This window comes from Mytilus californianus, unplaced genomic scaffold (genome assembly GCF_021869535.1).
Source record: "Mytilus californianus isolate M0D057914Y unplaced genomic scaffold, xbMytCali1.0.p SCAF_9, whole genome shotgun sequence".
NCBI lineage: Eukaryota > Metazoa > Mollusca > Bivalvia > Mytilida > Mytilidae > Mytilus > Mytilus californianus.
In genome coordinates this window covers 57,674,140-57,696,907 of record NW_026262745.1, presented here as the reverse complement: position 1 = coordinate 57,696,907, position 22,768 = coordinate 57,674,140, and the positions used below count along the sequence as shown (strand labels likewise).

Below are 22,768 nucleotides of genomic sequence, written 5' to 3'. Positions count from 1 at the left end.
GACCTGAGGTAACCTGAAAAAATTTGTGTTTTATAAAGCTGGCCTGGAGTAATATGACTATGTGCAGTAATACAATGGTGACCTGAGGTAACCTGACCATGTACAGTAATGCAATGGTGACCTGAGGTAACCTGAAAATATTTGTGTTTTGTCAAGCTGACCTGGGTTAATATGACTCTGTACAGTAATACAATGTTGACCTGAGGTAACCTGACCATATACAGTATTGCAATAGTGACCTGAGTTATCCTGCCCATGTACAGTTTTGCAATGATGACCCGAGGTTACCTGACCATGTACAGTAATACGGTGGTGATCTGAGGTAACCTGAAATTATTTGTTTTGTGTAAAGTTTACCTGGGGTATCCTGACCATGTACAGTAATACGGAGATGACCTGAGGTAACCTGACCATGTTTAAACATACAGAGGTGACCTGAGGTAACCCGACCATGTACAGTAATAGAGAATTGACTTGAGGTTAGCTGGAAAAATATATGCTTTGTAGCTGACGTATGGTAACCTGACCATGTACTGTATTGCAGTAGTGACCTGGGATAACCTGAAAATATATAATGTTTTCAGATTACCAAATGTCACCTTAGCAATACACATATCTATTCAGGTCACCCCAAGTCATCACTGCTATACCATGCATGGTCAGGTTTTACCAGGTCATGACTGCATGGTCAGGTTTACATAGATCAGCTTTACAAAGCAAAGATATTTCCAGCCAAATCTCAGGTCACCTCTGTATTACTGTACATGATTAGGTTACCTCAGGTCACCTCTGTATCACTGAACATGGTCAGGTTACCTAAGATCACCTCTGTAGTAATGTACATGGTCATGATACCCCAGGTCAGCTTTACAAACCATAGATATTTTCATGTTACCCCAGGTCACATCTATATGACTGAACATGGTCAGGTTACCTCCTATCACCTCTGTATAACTGTACATGGTCATGTTACCCCAGGTCAGCTTTACAAAACAATAATATTTTCAGGTTACCTCAGGTCAGCAATGTATTACTGCACATGGTTATGTTACCTCGGGTCACTGCCACAAGACTGTACATGGTCATAAAATTGAGAATGGAAATGAGGAATATGTCAAAGAGACAACAACCCGACCAAAGAGCAGACAACAGCCGAAGGCCACCAATGGGTCTTCAATGCAGCGAGAAAATCCCGCACCCGAAGGTGGTCCTCAGCTGGCCCCTAAATAAAACTATGTGCTAGTTCAGTGAAAATGGACGTCACCCTAAACTCCATAACATATGGATGAACTAAAATTAAACATAATCGACTAACAAAGGCCAGAGGCTCCTGACTTGGGATAGGCGCAAAAATGCGGCGGGGTTAAACATGTTTTGTGTGATCTCAACCCTCCCCCTATATCTCTAGCCAATGTAGAATAAAGAAACACATAGCAATATGCACAGTAAAACTCAGTTTAAAAGAAGTCCGAGTCCGATGTCAGAATAGGTAACAAAAGAAACTAAGCAAAATGACAATGATACATAAATGAACAAAGGACTACTAGCAGTTACTGACATGCCAACTCCAGACCTCAATTAAACTGATTGAAAGATTGTCTTCGTCATATGAAAATCAAGTTCAATCCCTCCCGTTAGGGGTTTAGTATCATACCATCATAATATATATGAGAAGAACATAACCCGTATCATGCCAACAACTTGTTTTAGAATAAATGTGTTTATTTCTGATGCAAGGACCCTATGAGTGAATCAATATTAATACCATGTTACCCCAGGTCAGCTCTACAAAACACAAAAATTTCCAGGTTACTCCAGGCCATCTCTGTATTACTGTACATGGTAAAGTTACCTAAGGCCATCACTACGATACTGTACATGATGATGTTACCCCAGATAAGCTTTACAAAACATAAATATGTTCAGGTTACCTCAGGTCACCTGTGCATTACTGTACATGGTCATGTTACCCTAGGTCAGCTTTACCAAACACTGATATTTTCATGTTACCCAAGGTCATCTCTGTAATACTCTACATGATCTGGTTACATCGGGTCACCACTACAATACTGTACATGGCCATGTGACTCCAGGTCAGCTTTTCAAAACACAAATAATTTCAGGTTACCTGAGGTCACCACTGTATTACTGTACCTGTCAGGTTACCTCAGGTCAGCATTGCATTAATGTACATGGTCAGGTTACCTCAGGTCACCATTGCAATACTGTACAGGGACATGTAACATCAGGTTATTTTTACAATACACATGCATTTTGAGATAACCTCCGGTCACCACTGCAAAACCATATATTTGCATTGTCAGGTTACCTTATGTCACATTTACGAAAAACAAAAATAGTATCTGTAATACAATATTTGATCATGGTACCCAGTTTACTTTTACCATGAAAAATTAGATCAGGTTACTTAATGTCACCATTACAATATCATTGCAATTCAGGTAACCCTAAGCAACATTTGTAATTACAGTATAAAATTTAGAATGGAAATGCGGAATATGTCAAAGAGACAACAACCCGACCAAAATGCAGATAACAGCCGAAGGCCATCACATGGTCAGTTTATCTAAAGGTCACCATTAGTACAAAAAAAACGGTGCCTAAGGTATGAAAATAATTAAATAACCTGGCAAGTTGGTTAACATCTTTGGTATTTAGTCACATTCAAATTTGGTAATTATACCGGAATCAGATAGAGAACTATATTTCGTGCGAATTAATTGATGACAAATTTTCCCAGTTACCTGGGGTAGATATCACCTGAGGTCCTATATCAGCGGAACTTTTATCCACTTGCTTTTCACGATGATACTATATCCTAATTACGCTTCTTCAACGATTCCGCTACGATTATACAACGTTCTCACCACGCTTATTCTGCGACCTGTCAACGATTATCACGATCTTACTACGCTCATTACGTTCTCATTACGATCACAATCTATCCGATTGCAACACAATCTTACATCGCTTCTACTGCAATAATTGCACGCACTTACCACGACCATACCACGTTCATACCGCGGTCTAACCACGATCTCAGCAATAACGTCAACATTGTGTTCCATATAAATACTGTTCGATTCCTTCTATTTCTCATTTAAGAAACGTATATTTCTCGGAAACAACACAGTCATGACACCAAAATCTACCAGAACTCACAGACGAACTCAACAGGACCTACGCCGTCTAAAAGTGTTCTTATTCTTTGCTTTGCTCTCTCAAAAACGATATCATGGCCTGATCGTTAAGATTTTGTATCTGTTTTAATGATTGTCAAAGCATCGAGCTTATTTTATGTGACAATGACAATGATCATGACTAGAACTCGAAATGGTCGTAGTATGAACGTAGTCAAGTTGTAAGAAGAGCGTGATGAGGACGGCATAGTTGTGCTAGAATCATACTATGGCCTTGAACAGCGTGGTATTGACGTGGTATAGTCGTAGTAGAAGCGTGTTTTGGTCGCGGTGAGAACGTTATGTTCGTAGTGATGTTGTAGTAACGTCGCTGTGAGATCGTAGCGCACATATATTTTATTTTCTATTTTTGATTACCTTTTATTATAATACATTGCGTATATATTGAATTCTTTCTAGTTTAACATGTTAAAGAATGCACACCTCTGAGGAGCTAAAATATAGATTAAACCTGAGTTTTGGTTTTATATGACTGTAAAAACATAATTGGTGAAGGAAAACTCCCATATTTCGTCAATTTTTACACATTTTTGGTCTATTATCATGAAAAAAATCACAGTTTCACAATACACTTTTGTCCATTTTTTCAATACTAGTAAATAGATGAACTGGACCAATCTGATTAAATTTAACTTAAAAAAACTAAAGGTAGGTGTTAATTTAAGAATTTTTTATACAGTTTGTTGCTTTATCGTAGTAAATGTTTTATGCTGTCAATTTTGTAAATTTGGTATTTTCTCTTTTTTTGGGAAAAAAAAACAATAGTCTTTTAGCTCCTTTTTATAATTGATTGAAAAAATACATATGTAAGAAATTTGAAAAGAAAAACAATTGATATGGGATGTACATGTTTCTGGTAAAATCATTTCTTTTACCCCATTACATTTTCTCAATTTTTTGGCTAATGAGACTTACTTGTAATTGTTTATAAAATTTGAAAATTTTATTACTCAAAACTGCTTATTGTAAATATACAATTTTGTTACAGAGTTAAGTTTAAAAATAATATTTTTTGAATTCATTGCTTTTTCCACTTGTATCACTAGTTTGGAAATAATTCTAGAACGAGATGTAAACAAGACTGAAACGTCAGAAGAATACATCCTTGATTTGAATCAATAATACTGTTTTTTCATACTTCATAGTGTCTTTCTCTACTCTATTATGATATAATACCTGCTCAGATATTTTGGAATCATATCGGCACCAAGAGGCAAAATGTTCGCAATTATACCGGAATAGATTATATGCGACAGGACCTGTCATGCTGAGTGCTCTTTTGAGGATGTCTTCGGCACTTAGGGGTCTAAAAAATACCAATAAACATCCTTAACACATTTACTCCTAGTTTGAAATGTCAATACATTATTGCATTTTAAGTTTAAATAAACTCGGACACTTTGTAGCTCACCTTTCCTAAAAGGCTAAGTGAGCTTTTCTCATCACTTGGCGTCCGTTGTCCCTCGTCGTCGTCGTCCGTCGTCGTGGTTAACTTTTACAAAAATCTTCTCCTCTAAACTACTAGACCAAGTCTAACCAAACTTGACCACAATCATCATTTAAGTATCTTGTTTAAAAAAATTGTTTGATGACCCGACCCGCCAACCGAGATGGCCACTAGGACTAAAAAGAGAACATAGGGGTAAAATGTAGATTTTGGCTTATCACTGAAACAAAAGCATTTAGAGCATATCATGTCATTAATAAAATTGTTCATCCGGTCAAGATCTATCTATCCTGAAAATTTCAGACAAATCAGACAACCTGTTGTTGGGTTGCTGCCCCTCAATTGGAAATTTTAAGAAAATTTTGCACTTTTTGTTTATTATCTTGAATATTAATATTACAGATAAAGATATAATAACCTGTAAACAGCAATAATGTTCAGCAAAGTAAGATCTACAAATCAGTCATAATGACTAAAATAGTCAATTGATCCCTTAAGGCGTTATAATTGCCCTTTATAGTCCATTTCGTTTGGTAAAACTTTTGTAATCTTTTACAAAAAGATTCTCAAAAGCACTGAGACAAATTAAACTAAACTTAGCCACAATCATCATTAGGGTTACTAGATTAAAAATGTGTCCAACGACCCCACCTACCAACAAAAATGACCGGCATGGTTTAAAATAGAACATAGGGGTAAGATTTTGGCTTATTTCAGAAGCTAAAGCATATCATATTATTAATAACAATGATCATCAGGTAAGGATCTATCTGCCATGAAATTTTCAGACAAATCAGACAGGCCGCAGTTGGATTGCTGCTTTAAATTGGTAATTTCAAGGAAATTTAGCAGTTTTCGGTTATTTTCTTAAATATTATTATAGATAGAGATAAATTGTAAACAGCAACAATGATCAGCAAACTAAGATCTACAAATAACTAAAAAGACCAAAATGGTCAATTGACCCCTTTAGAAGTAAATGCCCTTTATAGTCACTTTTTAATGTTTTTTTGTAAATTTAGAAAAATCTTCTCTGAAACCAATGAGACAAATTTAACCAACTTGACCACAATCATCATTCGAGTATCTAGTTTAAAATATGTGTCAGATGACTCCGCCTTCCAACTAACACCCATGGCTGTCATGGCTAAAATAGAACATAGGGCAAAATGCAAGTTTCTTTAATTAGTTTTTGAACCGTTATAAATAGCGAAAATCTGAAAGGAGCAAACATGTGCAGGATAATGAGCTCTACTAATTGCCCACATACGTCAAAACGGTTAGACAAATTTTTATTGGAGTTACTGCACATAAATGACAAATTTTTGTTTTCATTTTTGCCTATTATCATGAAAACTATGATATTTAGAGAGAAAAATGTTTAACGTTATGCCTTACATGATTTAAATTATAATAGATAAATAAACACTTTAAATCACGAAAATGGTCAGCAAGGCAAGACTTATTCATAAGTAGAATTTTGCTAATATAGTTAGTAGACTGTCACTCTTCATAGGAGTGATTGTCCTTGAATGAGGATTTTTTTACCCTCTTTTGTATATTGAGCAAACACTATAGAAGATAGAGAGAAACTAAACAGACTAAAAGATCAGTAATACAAGATCAACAAAATAGAGATTTTTGTCAGGAAGTTTATTCTTGTCTTCAATGTTGGAGAGTGTCCTTTTGTTTGATATGCACATAAACCAAGGTGAGCGACACAGGTTCTTTAGAGCCTCTAGTTTTATAAAATCAGACTCTGATGTTAAAAGTTGAAACAAGTACAATGATAAACGTTATCTAAACAAAAATTAGTTTAACATGCTTACATGACATCAGTTCCGAGATATCATCAATTAAAATGAAAAAAAAGAAACCTAAACAATTAGGAAATAAAGAAATAAGCTGCTAAATGAAGTAATCCCTTGTAATAACGACAACATTCAAATTGCTCTTATAACAGAGAACTCAAATAAAATGTAATTATATTTTCAATATTCATTTTAATATCAATAAGAAGCATGGCGGTGATTGGTGTATTACTGTTGATACTACAAGCGATACCTGTATTTTCTGTCCTTACTGTTGTTTATCCAAGCTTTACTGTCGCCCACAATATCCCAAAATTCGTCTTGCTTCACAGAACATCCGTCATAAGGAACATCACATAAAGAAAATGCGAGGGTTCGATTAAAAACAATGGGCCCCTGATTTCCAGTTAAATGAAATACTTTGTTATTTCCTGTTAAAAAATCAAATGTTTTGTGAATATTACAGGTTTAATAAACATGTTAGATAATTGGTTTATTTAAGCCATTCGGATCAATAACTAAAATTACATTTTGAAATGAGTACTGTGTCTTTTTTATATGAGTAATTGGCTACTAAATAAGTAATAAGTTGGTCTTGCTCAACGATGTTGATCGAAAATGTTTTGCTGTTTGTAGAACATATACTGTACGATATGTCCAGTTTAATAATAGCAACTCTTCATTCGATAATCTTGAAAGTTGGTACATTGTAGACAGTGTATCTGTCGATTGTGCCAAACGTTTAAGAATTTTTGATATTTTGATGTTAGAATACATTGGCGGAAATATATCGTAATATCAATAGTGAACTTTTAACTAAGCATAACGATTTGATACTCGAATCGCAAGTCAGGATACATATACAAACGTGAATAATGGCATGCACATGTATAAATTAGAATTTAGGACTACAAACGTTAGCATTCATCCTCTTATTCCATCATGGTGATCAGTATGGAACTAAAACCATACAAATTGATAGTTCAGTGCTGAAGTTTCTGAATTTGGACAGACGGTAGGATATGCATCATTGCTATATATTTTTCTTTTAGTTATTGATTTTAACTGGTAAACGTGACAGTTCTTGTACTAATTCTAAATAAATTTTCCCCTTATTTTGTATATAGATATTTAGATTTTTATGACTTTTGACCTACTGACCGTAATCAGTGATACACAATCCATTTTGCTGTATACGGCAAATATCTTCTCCATTGACGACAGAACTTCGTGACTGTGTTCGTTTGCGCTCAGGTAATCAAATAATGTCACACACCAATAAAATATGTTAATTTTTGTACCTAATCTTTGCTGATCGTTTTTTAAGGATGATTTTGTTGTTTAAATTTTGTCAACAGCTAATAAATCGATTCAAAGGTACAGTTAGCCATGGTAAAACACAAAAAGTAAAGGAATCGCATAAACTCTAAATCACTAAGAGCGGGGTCGCCGATACGGAATTCCACCCCTACTATGCTTATATTACCTGCCATACGATTAATCATGTTAATGAGGTAACATAATGATGCATCCTGTCTGCTTTATAGACAGACAGGTTCACCTTACTTTTAATCCATACACAAATATACCTGACTAAGGTTAATATCAAGTGAACGGTACCTGAAGAACTTTTAGACCTTGCAATAATCTATATACCAAATATTGTTATCCAATCACTCATAATAGTTAAGAAATTAATGTGAAAAGAGAGAAATATCAGCCACTGACAACGGACATATACCACACGGAAACTTAAGAATATAAAGCATGACTGTATATTCCATACACGAAATAATCAAGTCTTCTACCTTAAAGTAAATATCATTATTCCAATGGTTAACGCTGTCGACATCGTTTTTACGCCACCGTTGTCAGATAAGTACCCCTACCTCATAAAGGGCGAAACAACCACAGCAACTTTTAAATTTCATATCTTATACTAAATAAACGAATTAGCTGGATTATTGATAAAAACACGTGGTTCCTACCAACAAAGGTACACTTTTAGTTTTGATTGTACAACTGTTCTCGCACTGCAATAACAATACACTAAACCGTAGAATGATTTGGAATCCTTTACATCTCAAAACTCATACTAAGTACTAATACTTAATTGTAATAAATATTCAATTGTGATGTATCGTGTTTTAGTCTGAAAATATCAGTCATCTAGATCTTTTTGGTTCATGTGTAGTCTATTATAAAACATGTTAAAAAATGATAATTAATAAAATCAGGTATATTTCGAAATGCTTAGTTATTTGACACCACCCTTTGCAATGACCATGATTCCTTCCCCTCGGCACACATATATATTATAGATGAAGTCATGATTACTTTATCATAAGCTTAGTTCAGCTTAATATGTTTTTATTTATTTTTTGCAACGATAAAGTAGATGCTACTGTTGCTTGGCTTTTCAATCCGAAAGTATCGCCAGCACAGTGGTCACTACTACATTTCTTCAATATTTTAACACACTGAAGATTTTTATAATTCAGAAACAATTCCTTCTTGTCATGCTCTTTGTTCATTTTAACACGAGTGGGCATTACATTTGTCGACCGCTCAGTGTATTGACTAATATAATGCCTACCCATGTTAAAATGAGCATAGAGCATGACATGACGGAATTATTTCGATTCTTATACTAGTAGGTCAAAATTAGTATTTTTACATCTCATAGCTATAGAGTGTGTGACTTAGATGGAGAGTTTTCTCATTGACACCCATACCATATCTTTTTATATCTACTTACAAATGTTGGCTATTCCTTTTTCCTCCCCATAAAGTATGTTCATTGCATTTAATAGGCGTAGATATTACATTTAGGGTAAATACATGTTGTTTGAGTAATAATTATAGATTATCGTTGGTCATCTCAAGGAGATTGATTTTCTCGCTTGAGCCGGTACGGCGAACGTAAGAAAAGCAATCTAGTTGAGATGACTAATGATAGTCTGTTTATCGCTATTTTACCTAAGAAGACGTTGTTAATTTCATTGACAACGCACGTGCTCCCTTAGTTTCTAGCGACAATTTTTTCATATCACTCGACTCCGCTGAGAAAGGAAATCATCAGTCAGTAAGATTAAAGGAAAATTTCGTAAAAATAGCGATAATATACGATACATTTTGTGTAAGCAGCTAATATATATATATATATATATATATCTATAAATGTCTAAGGATATAACTTAAACACGCTAATTAATACATAAAAAAGTTCTATTAGATTTTAAATAGAAATACGCAATATTTCGCTAAACAAATTAGCTTCATCAGGCGTGTGCATCTCTCAAGGTGAAATCGGATGCATGACAAAAAGATATTTTTGTAGCTTGAACTACACAAAATTTAAGTAAAAGTTTAACATATTTATTGATGTTCTATAAAAAATATATATGTTTGTAGCTACAACTACATAAAGTTGGAGTAAAAGTTTAACATATTTCTTGATGTTCAATAAATTGTATGAATGTCTATTAATTATTTGTATGATTTCAAGATTGTTATTTAGATTTGTTTTTAAATCTTTTTTCGTCTCTCTCATTGAGTCCATCAGGTTCAAGAGTTCGTAACTGGTGCATCCGAAGAGTTGTCACCCAAAACACTGTTCCCGGAGCATCCTGTACAGCCAAGCCATCAGGTTAAAACGGATTTGTTCATCGAAATCAAAATTAAACCACCGTTTGGGACAACTCAGACAGCAACTCAAATCAAGAGGTTATAAGAACAATAATATTTCAGAAGCTTTCTGTAAAGCAAAAGAAAAAGATCGAACAAACCTGCTTGAATATAAAGAGAAGACGGCCCAGACAAATAAAATTCCATTTGTTGTCAGCTTTCATCTTGACCTGACAAATCTTTCATCTATTGTCCACAAACACTTGCGTCTTATTGAAAATTATCTTTCCTTAAAAGAGATTTTTCCATCACCTCCCGTCATGGCGTACCGTAGACCAAAAAAACTCAAAGATATTCTAGTAACATCTAAATTATCTAAACAGGAGATATCGACAATAGATGGTTATAAACCATGCGGAAGGGGCAATTGTAAGTGCTGCAAAGTCGCCAACATCGAAACCCAATTCGTCAGCACAGTCACAAAGAAAAATTACAACATATTTATAACATCAAATTGCAAAACGCAAAATTGCATTTATGTTCTAACGTGTTGAACTTGCAAGTTGCAATATGTTGGTGAAACAGAAACATCATTTAACATCCGACTAAATAACCATCGGTCATTTTATACAAAAGAAAGAAACTGCCCAATCACAAGACATCTTTTAAGAGCAGGGCATGATTTTGAAAACGTCACATTTCAAATCATTGAGAAAAACCAAAATTGGGATACACAAGGAAGACAAAAGAGAGAGGAATTTTGGATGCACCAGTTACGAACTCTTGAACCTGATGGACTCAATGAGAAAGACGAAAAAAGATTTAAAAACAAATCTAAATAACAATCTTGAAATCATACAAATTAATTTATAGAAATTCATACAATTTATTGAACATCAAGAAATATGTTAAACTTTTACTCCAACTTTATGTAATTGTAGCTACAAACATATATATTTTTTATAGAACATCAATAAATATGTTAAACTTTTACTTAAATTTTGTGTAGTTCAAGCTACAAAAATATTTTTTGTCATGCATCCGATTTCACCTTGCGAGATGCACACGCCTGATGAAGCTAATTTGTTTAGCGAAATATTGCGTATTTCTATTTAAAATCTAATAGAACTTTTTTATGTATTAATTAGAGTGTTTAAGTTATATCCTTAGACATTTATATATTTTTTATTCAGTAACTGTATCAGTTTATTTTTACAAACTGATCCACGCCTAAATATATTGAATGTTGATTGTTGCTATTTTTAGACATTATATATATATATATATAAATTATTATTAGGAAATAAATGAAAATAACAAGAATGTAAACAGACAGTGTGTATTGTGTGCATGTGTCAAATATATTTTGTGCTAATTAGAACACGGCTTTGTTTACAAGGCGAAATATGGACGTCATATTAGAATCTTGGTAATTCCACACGATTCAGGCAGTCCTCATAGCTCTCTATGTAGTGCAAATTCAGACAAACTATAACTCTTTGAATATTGTGTTGCGATATTATTTTCATTTTCTACCTGTTCTTTCAAAATACTCGAAGTTACTGTTAATAATCATTATAAGAAAAGCATATGACACATACCGGCGTACACTGCCCAATGTTTATAATATATTCGATCGAACTCTATCAAATCTCCTACTGTCAAAGTGTCCAACAACGACTGATTATGATCCGTCACAGTTTTTTCATCCATTACCTATAGGCAGTGTATACAAGAATTACCATGCTTTCACTTCTATTTCTACATTGATGCATTTATCAAACTGGTACGAAAAAAATATAAATCGTATGCTAATAATTTCATAAATATAGAGAAATGCATATGATTTGACTGGAATCGAATCGCAATTATTGATATACGGTGTTCTCTTATCTTGAAATATTTGATGCTTTATTTGTTGTGGTGTTTTTATTGTTAGTTATTCAAAACTACTAGTATTGTTCAGTTTGAATAACTTGAATTTAATCAGATATGCGTTGTCATAATATCAGCATAAGAACACACTGTAAAATTCATTTACAATTAGATAAACTCAATGGATCGGTACGAAAAACATTAAACAAAAACAAAAAACAAAAACAAGACAAAAACAAAACAAAAGTAACCCCCAAAAATAACAAAGAATATAAACTGCAGCTGTTTTCATTCATATAAATCCGTGGCTTTCAATTATTTGGCTTTGGGCGTTCCTGATTGAGTTTAAACCAGAGAACGCCTCGGACGCATGATTTGTATAAAGTGCTGTTTTCATTTTTCAAAAAATTAGTACACAGAAAATAGATGTGTTAGAGATCCGAAACGTTTTTACAGTTCATACCTGTCTAGATGCTAATCAAAGATGAAAATTTTTAAACAGGAATAACAGTTTACATGTATAGATATTGTCTCAGGATCTGAAAAGTAATAATAGTGTAAGAATCATAACTACAAGGGTGCTGGTCACTTATACGAAGTCATTCAATTATCAGACTTTCCTGAGAAAAGTGTGACTGAAATAGTTATTAGAGGAACGGAAGAACGAAGAAAATAACGAATAGACGAATAAAAAGAGAATGTGAATAAGATAAAACACCCTTTTATAGAGCCCAAACTGAAAAAAAAAATATCGATATTTGAACAGATCAAATACAAACACAAATATTGCAATTACCTTAATCTTTTCTTCTTTCTAAACGAAAATGAAAGTAGAATAGTTAAAATTTCCAAAGTTGATAACCGTTTTTTTAAAAGATTTGATCGCAGTTTATAATCCCTTATCAAAGTAGTAATAATACAAGGTTATACATGTTGTACTGCACATAATCTGACATCAAAACGTTCAAATATCTCTTTGATTTTTGTCACGGGATAACAATTTCTTTTTATCCTTTACTGTGCTCATTAAGCATCGTGTAACAACATTTTAACAATCGATACATTGTTTCACATTTATTTCAAATCTCTAGTTAAGCATGTTAAATATCAATAATCTTAGATCGTCAACACATTTTTCAAATGAAAACACACATATATACCTTAATTTAATGACAGCAGCATACGTGGACGTTGGAACCTTATTTTGTGGTTGGCATATAATATAGAAAGCTATTTTACAGACGTTATGTTGATCTCTTTAATTTGCTGTCTTATAGTAATTTATTCCGTCTGTTTGTACTCTTATACTAAATGCAACCTAAGTTGCTATTTCAAAGGTTAATAATACTATTACATGCAATAATTTTCACATGTCTTTAAATCAACTGTTGGTAAATAAATATGTAGATTAGTTTGTTAAGGCAAGTTTAATTTCGAAGTTATACATGCTATAATCAATTTATGATATCGTACATGTTATGAGAAGTCAGCAAACAGCTTTGGTATTTTTTCTAACTTTCTTGTTTGTACTGTTTTCACATTTTCTTTTGATAAAAACTTTAACTGTTATATTAGATCGTGTTTACATTAATTTTTCTGCGTTTGATAATTTGAAAAAAAACTTGAAAAAAAGGAAATAACAAATTCAAAAGAGTACTTATACCATGTTCATGACACTTAAAATGAAGAAAAGAAAAACTTTTTTATAATTTCATATCTCTTAAATATGTTTATTTTCAGATATTTTGATATCTTGAGACGCAAACACAATGAAATAGATAAATTTATCAAATTTGAAATAAATTATGTATGTTTATAGGTCAAATATGTTCATAGGTCAGTTGTCATATGAATTTAATGTTGTTATCCTACAGAAAAAATATAATAGATATACATGTAAGAAAAGGGGCGAAAGATACCAGAGGGATATTCAAACTAATCAATTCAAACTAAAATACTGACAACGACATGGCTAAAAAGGGAAAAGGCAAACATACAAACAATAGTACACAAGACACAGCATAAAAAAACTAAAGAATAAGCAACAGGTTCCCCACCAAAATTGGGGGTGATCTCAGGTGCTCTAAAAGGTTAAGCAGATCCTACTCCACATCACATGTGCCACCCGTCGTGTTTCTCATGTTGGTATTAACCCGGTTAAATTTCTAATTTGATAGGTCACATTCGTGAAAAGGAGACCGGATTGTAGTTACGACATTAGGTACATATCTTCTATCATCTGTGAAGCGGAATTTCCATAACGGTTATACATGTAAGTAGAATAATCGAATAATATGTCCGGATAATTATGTATCTATCTTTGGTTGTCATTCTTTTGGTTTGCTACACAAGAATTATTATACATACAAGGATGTCTATGTAATTGTGCTCTGTTTTGCTAAGACTTTAGTTTTCAATGATGCGTTTTGTAAATTTTTGTTTGTCTTTGGTAATTTTTTTCTTTTATTTTGTCAACAACATGAACAACTAATAAATTAAGATATCCATACGGTAACTTCCTCATTGTCTTTGCAGACTATAAACTTAAACCATAAGTTTTGGAAACAGGGGAATACAAATATAAATCCAGGAAAAATGTTTATAAAACAACACGCAAAGACTTATACAACAAGTAAACTTTTCAAGCTTAATCTGTTGAATGAATCAATATGAATACGAAAGTATCTTTTATTCTAAGGTAAAATATATTATGATTTGTATTTTCCACATATTTTCGTTGTTGCGTAAATGAGACATTAGTTAATATTCAGCAATCACCTATGCCATAATATCCAAGTGAATAATTATCATGACATGTTAACTAGTAGTTGGTATATCAACATAACATCTTCAACATATATGACCGAACGTACTTTATCTCAGCTGTTAAACGGTATCGGTAAATTGCAATCTGATTGTTCTACAATAAGCAGTCTTATGATGTCCTAGTATTATTATTCTATATGGTCAGATTCATTGGTCTTTTCAATTGTTTGATTAGAGCGTCAATGTTGCGTCTTTTGAAGACAAAACGCGCGTATACTGTACATCATTAAAAAACTGCTACTGTATCTTGGTGATCTATTGTAATTTAAAGTCGAACATTTCTAAACGGTCACATTGTTTCAGCGGTCACCTGCATCTAGGTGCAATACCACCTAATCAAAGTATATCATATCCGGTTGCATACGAAAAAGGGTCGAAAAAATATTCCCTTGAATTTGACAGTTGAAGGAAATAAATCCTACATTTCACTGCAGTAAAACATTTCTGGGTCATAAACGTGCGTGCTTCAAATCACGATTATTTTTTTTTTTTTTTTTTTGTGTTTCTGTAGAACATTTTGGAAACTTGAGGTTACATGGTTACTAAAGCTTGTACACAGATATAAAAAAGGTGAAAATTTGATTGGTTGACTTCCAGTGATGGTTATTTTCTTATATGCAATGAAATGTTATGTGAAATATTGTATATAGTACTGGACAAGATAAAACTTTACTCATGCAAAGTTTTTCTTTATTTGAAACAAAGATAAATTCTGCTCAATTTTTTTGAAAAATGCAAATTTAACAAAGATTAATTGAAGAAATGGTGGTATTACAAAAAATTTTTACTCGTTTCATCGGTCAGATGTCTAACCCGCTCCGCCACCACATAGTTTTTGCTCAAAATCATCATTTCATCATTTAACAACGGCCATTTTAATGTTTATAACTACAAAAAAAAATTAGAAATAAACTCATCATAGATACCAGTATTGAAATTTCATATTTGCGTCAGACGCGCGTTTCGTCTACAAAAGACTCATCAGTGACGTTCGAATAAAATTTTTTTAAAAAGGCCAAATAAAGTACGAAGTTGAAGAGCATTGACTAATTTCTCCATGAATGGTAAAATATTTCGAATTTTCCTTAAATTATTACAACGGAAACCGCCATTTTTTTTCACTCCTCGCAAATACGATAACTCAACCGATTGAAAACGGACCACTGACGATTACGGATTTGGAATGTTTTGGAACCTGGTTTTAAAGGTCACATCTCTTGAGCGGTCACTTGTGATACTTCACTAGAGTCATGAAATATTCTTTAATTTTGTTTTATTTTTGATTTTGTTATGGTAAGTTTGGCTGACAATCTATGTTTCATATCGGTATTCTTAGTGTTCAATTTTAGATGTAAAGCCAAAATAATTTAGTATACCATATTTATCGAGACTCGTACTCAGTCCAGTAATTCGATTTTCAGATTTCATTGATTTTCCTGTTATATTTCACTGTTTTTTGTTTCCCTTGAGAAATATTTTTATTGGCATGCAATGTGATATCATATTCGGAGCGTAACTTGCAAAATGAAAATGGATCCCAGAGTTTTATTTTACCATTAAACAAATAGGGTTATCAATTGTGAATAAGATATATCAACTTAAGATATGTATTTTCAATTAAAAAGAATAAACTGACACCAAGATAGTTGATCATTGAATTGTCAGTATAAATAACTCTTTTTGATATCAAGCGATATCCAATTATCACGCGTGATGAAACCTATCAATACATTTGAGTATACTTCACATTAACATTTTATGTCTGTTTTGGTTGCAAGCCAAATATTGTCAATAAAATGGAACTATTACATGTATTAACAACAGTTGCACATCTACATGCAGGAGATTTAGCTAGCTAAAAACCATGTTTAAAGTTCAAAGTTGGATATGGCTATTATTATTGATCCATTTTGTTCATATAGCTCTTCAACTGTTTCATGTCTTATATTTCTGAGGCTCATAAATATTCAACTTTGGGCGTTCCTGATGAAGGTGAATCATAAAAAAGAACTTTACGGGCACGATCCTTATGAAGTGTTGTTTTAATTTTCAAAGACTCGGTACACAGGAAATAGATAAATAAGAGATTCAAAAAGTGTTCAAACTAACTATTTACAAAACTTTGAATTGTTCAAATTTATAAGGATATCTTACCCAGTTATTCATACCCTAAGCTGTATCTGGCAATTGAAATTTCTTCTTGAAAAAACTCGAGCGTCAATGATGAGTCTTTTGTAGACGAAATGTACGTCTAGAATCTGGCGTACTAAATTATGATAAAATAGAAAATAGAATATTTGATGAGCTTTTGTCACAACTGTCAGACTTTTGAACAAATATGAAAATTGTGCAGTTGTTTAGTACAAAAAATAAGTGTGACGAACGTTTCATTTCATCCAAAGTATTTAGAAACTCAAAATATCGGTAACAAGAAGAACAAAAGAACCAATGGACAGATAAACAAAGAAGGTGAATGCAATATAGCACCCGACCTTAGATTATGGGTAAAAAAAAACCAAAAAGATACTTAAAAAATAAAATAAGACACAAATATAGCAAATTACCTCAGTCTTTTCTTCTTTCTTTACGAAAGTGAAAGCAGAAAAGTTAAAATTTCCGTATTTGATAACGTCTTTTTTCTTTATAGATTCTCTTATTGATCCCAATGTTTATAAGAACCTACATTTATGATTAAAACGTTCAAAATCCATTTAAATTTTGATGTCCGGAAACAATAATGAAATTTATCCTAAATTGTGTTTATTTAACCTTGTTTAAAATGTTTAACAAATTTAAAAAAAAAAGAATTTTCACATTTATTTTAAAACTAATAAAAGAAGCACATCAACACATTTTCATAATGACAACACACGTTGGTATATTCTAATGACATCAATGCGCTTGCTCCTTATTTTGCAGTTTGCATTTATCTAATAGACAATATTTTTGTCACAACTGTCTAGCTGCTGATCAAATATGAAAGTTCATAAATTTTTTTGAAATATCAGTGTGACGATCTTTTCTTTTTCAAATGTCAATAACAAGGTAAGAATAACTAAACGTGTACATGCACGATGTGCATGACAACAGAAATGAATCATCCGTCATCTGATTTTTATATTTCTTAAAATAGATGTTTATTTTAAGATATTTTGAAACCTTGATTTACAAAATCCCCAAGGAAAATAGATAACGTTGGCAAATTTATTATTCATGAGACAAATATCAAATAATGTTGAAAGGTTAATAAGATATAAAAGTTAACGTTGTAAAAGAAGAGAAAACATGCAGTCGATACCCATAAAGAAATAAGAAGATGTGGTATGAGTTCCAATGAGACAACTCTCCATCAAAGTCACATGTACAGAAAACATTATGGGTTATGGGAAATAATCAATTGATATGTTTGTAGAATTATGAATACTCCTTATACTTTTTCTTTTTTATTCTTTCACTTCTATATGATTTTTAAACATACAATGGTGTATATGTCTTCAACATGTGACAAACAAAGTTTCTGGTAGAACTTCGTTCTGCTCAATCTTTAGTTTTTGATAATGTGTTTTAAAAATTATTATTTGTCTTTTGGTCATTTTCCTTTTTAGTGATGGCGTTGTCAGTTGTTTATAAAGAAACACCAAAAAGACGTATACGATAACTAAACATACCAAGGTGAATCTGTTTCTAATATTAAACCAAGTACTTTATATACAAACGTGACATATATTTGAACTTGTATGTTCCACATATATTTGCGTTTGCAGAGAAAATTAAGGTAAATTAAGAAAAAGTGAAGACCATAAAAACTGACAAAAATGAAACGTTATCAACCAACGGAATTTGTGAAAAAAAGGTTTTTCTGACTTGATTTATCGTTTGAGAAAACCACAACCGACTTTAACTTATGTGACCGAACCTACTTTGACTCAGCAGGTATCAAAATATAATCTTGATAGTTTGTATCCTGAAATGTAAGCTAAAGTCTCAGTTCTTCATGTTTCAAAGTACACATATAACATAGCCATTGTTTACATCTTACAATGATCAATGAACGACGGTTGCCAATCATTTATATGGAACTTTATTTGAAGTCTGGAGCACCTGAGCTCATCCAATGTTTTGATTTTGTCAGAAACCTGCACCCGTTGTTGTATAATATTGGTGATCCTTGATTGAATTACATATTAGACATCACATATTTATTTTTTAAGAAGAAAATTCTAATTTTAAGTAACTATTTGCAAGTGTCTTTGAAATCAATGTTAAAAAACTTACAATAATATATTTGTCAACAAAAGAAACGATAGAAGACAATGAATTTTCCATATATAACGAAATTGGATACACTGTAACAAGATAAATAATTGCCCAATTGGTCTTATATTTACAAAGTTTTATTTTCTTATCAAAACCATTAATTTAAGGTAAATATGCGATTTTTGATATTAAAAAAGAATATCGTGTTTTCGCCAAAAAAAAGAAAAAATCGATATTTGAACTGAGACCTTTAAACTTAAACATGGTTTGCTAAAAATTTTGAATGCCTTTGCAGATATTCGAATACCCAATTCCGATCTTCGAAATTAAGTGCCGACTTTTGTCATCATTTTCCGCAAAATAAATTTGACCCCTATGTTCAATAACACGGTATTTTTTCAACATCCATTTTGGTCAGATTCTTTAAAAGAGGGGCGAAAGATACTAGAGAGACATTCAAACTCATAGATCGAAAATAGACTGACAACGTCATGGCTAAAAAATGGAAAGACAGATATACAGTCCGTATGCAGGCGCTGCTGGAATGTTGCTACATAAAAATAGAAAGTTCACAATTGGGAAGCTAAAATCATCTCTTTTGTCGTAAAGTTTTGTTTTCAACCGACCCTCATTGTCAATTTATAGATGTATGTCAAGATATGAAGCAGACTTAACTGTTTCTGTTGTATCCTTTATCTCTAGTTCGATGGGATAGATGCGTTCAACATAGTCACCAAATTTTGAATTATTTAGTGGGAGAACATCATCTATATAGCGGAAAGTAAAGTTAAAGGATATTGCTAACTTCTTTTTCTTTTCTACCTAAGAAATTCAGGTATGAAGTCAACCTCATAAAAATAAAGGAACAAGTTGGCAACAAGAGGGGTACAATTGGTTCCCATGGGAAAGCCGATAGTTTGTTGAAAAAAACGTCCTCCAAACATAAAAATATGTTGTCAATCAAGAAATCAAGCATCTTGATAATGTCAGTTTCAGAAAATTTTTTGTTTGAATCAGAGTGATTTTTTAAAATGTAGGATTTATCCCTCCCTAAGACAAGATACTTGTATCTACGTTGGCCATTCTTAATGAAACAAGGCAGTACCAACTCTTTCAATTTGTCTTTAAGTTTGAAATGGGGAACACTTGTGTAAAGTGTAGAAAAGTCAAATGTTTTAATACTATTGCAAGATGAAAGTGTCTTAGATTGTATGTACTCTAAAAGATCTTTTGAATTTTTTAGTATCCACATCTGATTCACGCCACCTCTAGAATAGGCAGTTTCACAATAACTTTGAAGCCTGGCTTTGATTGCTGATAAAATTGATGTTAATAATTTAGAAAGAGGTTTCGTGGAGCACTTGGAAGACCCAGCAATATACCGTTGTTTGTAAGGACACTTATGTAGTTTAGGTATCCAATACAGTGATGGAAGATTAGTTTGGTATAGGTATAGGTACAGACTGATCTTTAAAATAGGAAGGTATTTTCGATTGAACTAATTTATGATGAAGGATATTGCCCACGTTGACGCCATCGAGACCTTTGTTGGCAAATGAAAGTTTAAAAAAAGATCTGTTATCTTTTTCATCTTTTCCAATGCAAACTTGTTTGAAAAGTCTGTGACTTGCAATATCCGAAATGATAGCTATAAGTTTGTATTGGTTTGAATGAGGGTTTGTAACAGTGGTTTCCAAACATAAATTGAACAGAGAATGAAGTTTTTAAAGGGTTAATGAATAAATTTTAGTGCGAATGTGATGGATACCTAACGGATTTTGTATAAGTGGCAGCAAGTCATTAATAGAGACATCATGAAGAGTTGGTGATGTATAATGACGATGACCATGACTGCGTCTACGTCGAGGAGTAGAATTGAAAACATTCATCACATTCACCGAGCTGCAGGAAGGACTAGATAGAATACCTATACCATCAATTTAGTCATTGCAACCATATGGTGTCGCAGTTCCAAATTGTCGAATCCAGTAGTCCTCTTTTTGTCTACGTAGAGGCGTTGCAAGAGGAGGATTGTTAGTCCTGTGGTATATTTTTCGATAATGCGAACTTTTATAGAAACGATGGAATGCTCAGGCTGATTAAAATGCTGGTAAAGAATGTCGCTTGCATTGTGGTTGATGTCTAGTCTATGGCCGATAAATCATATGCATTCGGTATTATATTTATGATAAATTGGAGTTCAAACTCGGGTATCGTTAATTTTGTTGACTAGTATATAACAAATATAGTTCATTGTTTTAATAACTTGTTGAAAAATAATAGAATGATGGTCATTTTTGTGAGTTGCTATTTTATTGAAGTTTTCCTTTTTCCTTTCAATTTTGCACATGTATGTTCATCTATTATAGGTATCTTTGACTTTGAAAGTTGTCATTTTTTGGGAGGTTGTGTTAAAGGTTTTTTTTTTTCAATTTAAGCTACATATTGTAAATTATTTTATACGTAAGAAATTTACTGTCAAGAAAAAATAAAACTTTATTTTACAGCATGTTAAAAATGAACATTCAATAACAGATGTCCCGATTACGTTACGTGACTTTACAACGACATTTTCTCATTATGACTTTTACCGCCATAAACCTGAAAAGTTATGGCGAGTCACATATTTGATTGTCAGGTGACTCGTAAATCCGGATTACACAATGAACGACAGAAAAATAACTTCTAATCAATTGAAGATTTAGGAACATCTATCAATATTATTCCAAATGATATAGAGTCACAACTGCTATTAAGGTGCCGTTTGAAAGGCAAATCCTGATTTTTCAGGTGATACTCGTCTTATTCAGCTGCAAGTTATAACACCTTTTCAGGTTTTACCTCAATTTAAAGTCATCTTTCTTATCAATTAAATTTTTCTCTGGCCCTGAGACTAACTTTTATATACAGGTTTGACTGGATAGAAGCTACCGAACAGAACATTACGAAACGAATTATATTGTGTTAACTTAGTGCATTGTAAGGGAAAGTTGTTCATCAATATCAAACATTCACTAAACAAGTGTATTCAAACCACATGTTTCAGATGACACATTTAGGAACTATAAAAAACTGTCATGCAAGTGAGAGGTTAAACTAGCTATAGAACCAGGTCTCACCCATCATTGTCTTCGGAATTATGATGGTTGTTTCGCTTGTTCCGTTGATTGATAGCGTCCGATATTGTCAGGTTTATGAACTCCCCATTTTTGAATTTGCCTCGGAGCTCGGTATTTTTGTTATGCTTTTTTATCCATTTTCTCTCGAGTTGATTTTTAAGCTTCCTAATATAAATTTCAAAATAATGTCATTGACTTAAAGAAGTTTCCAATAAGGTCAAGTAGTCCCATAACACCAGCATTGTGTTGTGCTAGTGGTCAGTCAACGCCTGTTGAGTCTAATTTCAGAATGAGAATCAAACATATACAATGTTTGTTTGTCACATGTAAATGTGTTAAACTAATAAGGAAAAAAAAAAGATAATGAACAGTTTTTTAAGCTATTAAAGATATTTAACAGATTGCTCTTTGCTGTAAGTGACATAACAACACTATCGGTTTTTAGATATTTCAGAAGGTGTTCATAACAAAATTCAGAAAAGATAGGATCGCAAAAAAGATACTAAAGATACCAAGGTGCAATCAAAGATATCAATATGAGTTCAGGTCAAAATAGTTCTTTAAATCAAATGTATACTGACCTGT

General features: G+C 32.5%; 1 protein-coding gene across 1 annotated transcript; it reads right to left on the bottom strand.

The window, feature by feature from the left end:
• Positions 1 to 6,719: 6,719 nt before the first annotated feature.
• On the bottom strand, positions 6,720 to 21,459 carry LOC127715967 (phospholipase A and acyltransferase 3-like). The gene is made up of 4 exons (XM_052222069.1): positions 21,445 to 21,459; positions 13,221 to 13,247; positions 11,708 to 11,822; positions 6,720 to 6,910 (listed from the first exon to the last, which is right to left on the bottom strand). The coding sequence occupies exons 1-4, from the start codon at positions 21,457 to 21,459 to the stop codon at positions 6,720 to 6,722; spliced, it is 348 nt and encodes a 115-aa protein (XP_052078029.1).
• Positions 21,460 to 22,768: the final 1,309 nt, after the last annotated feature.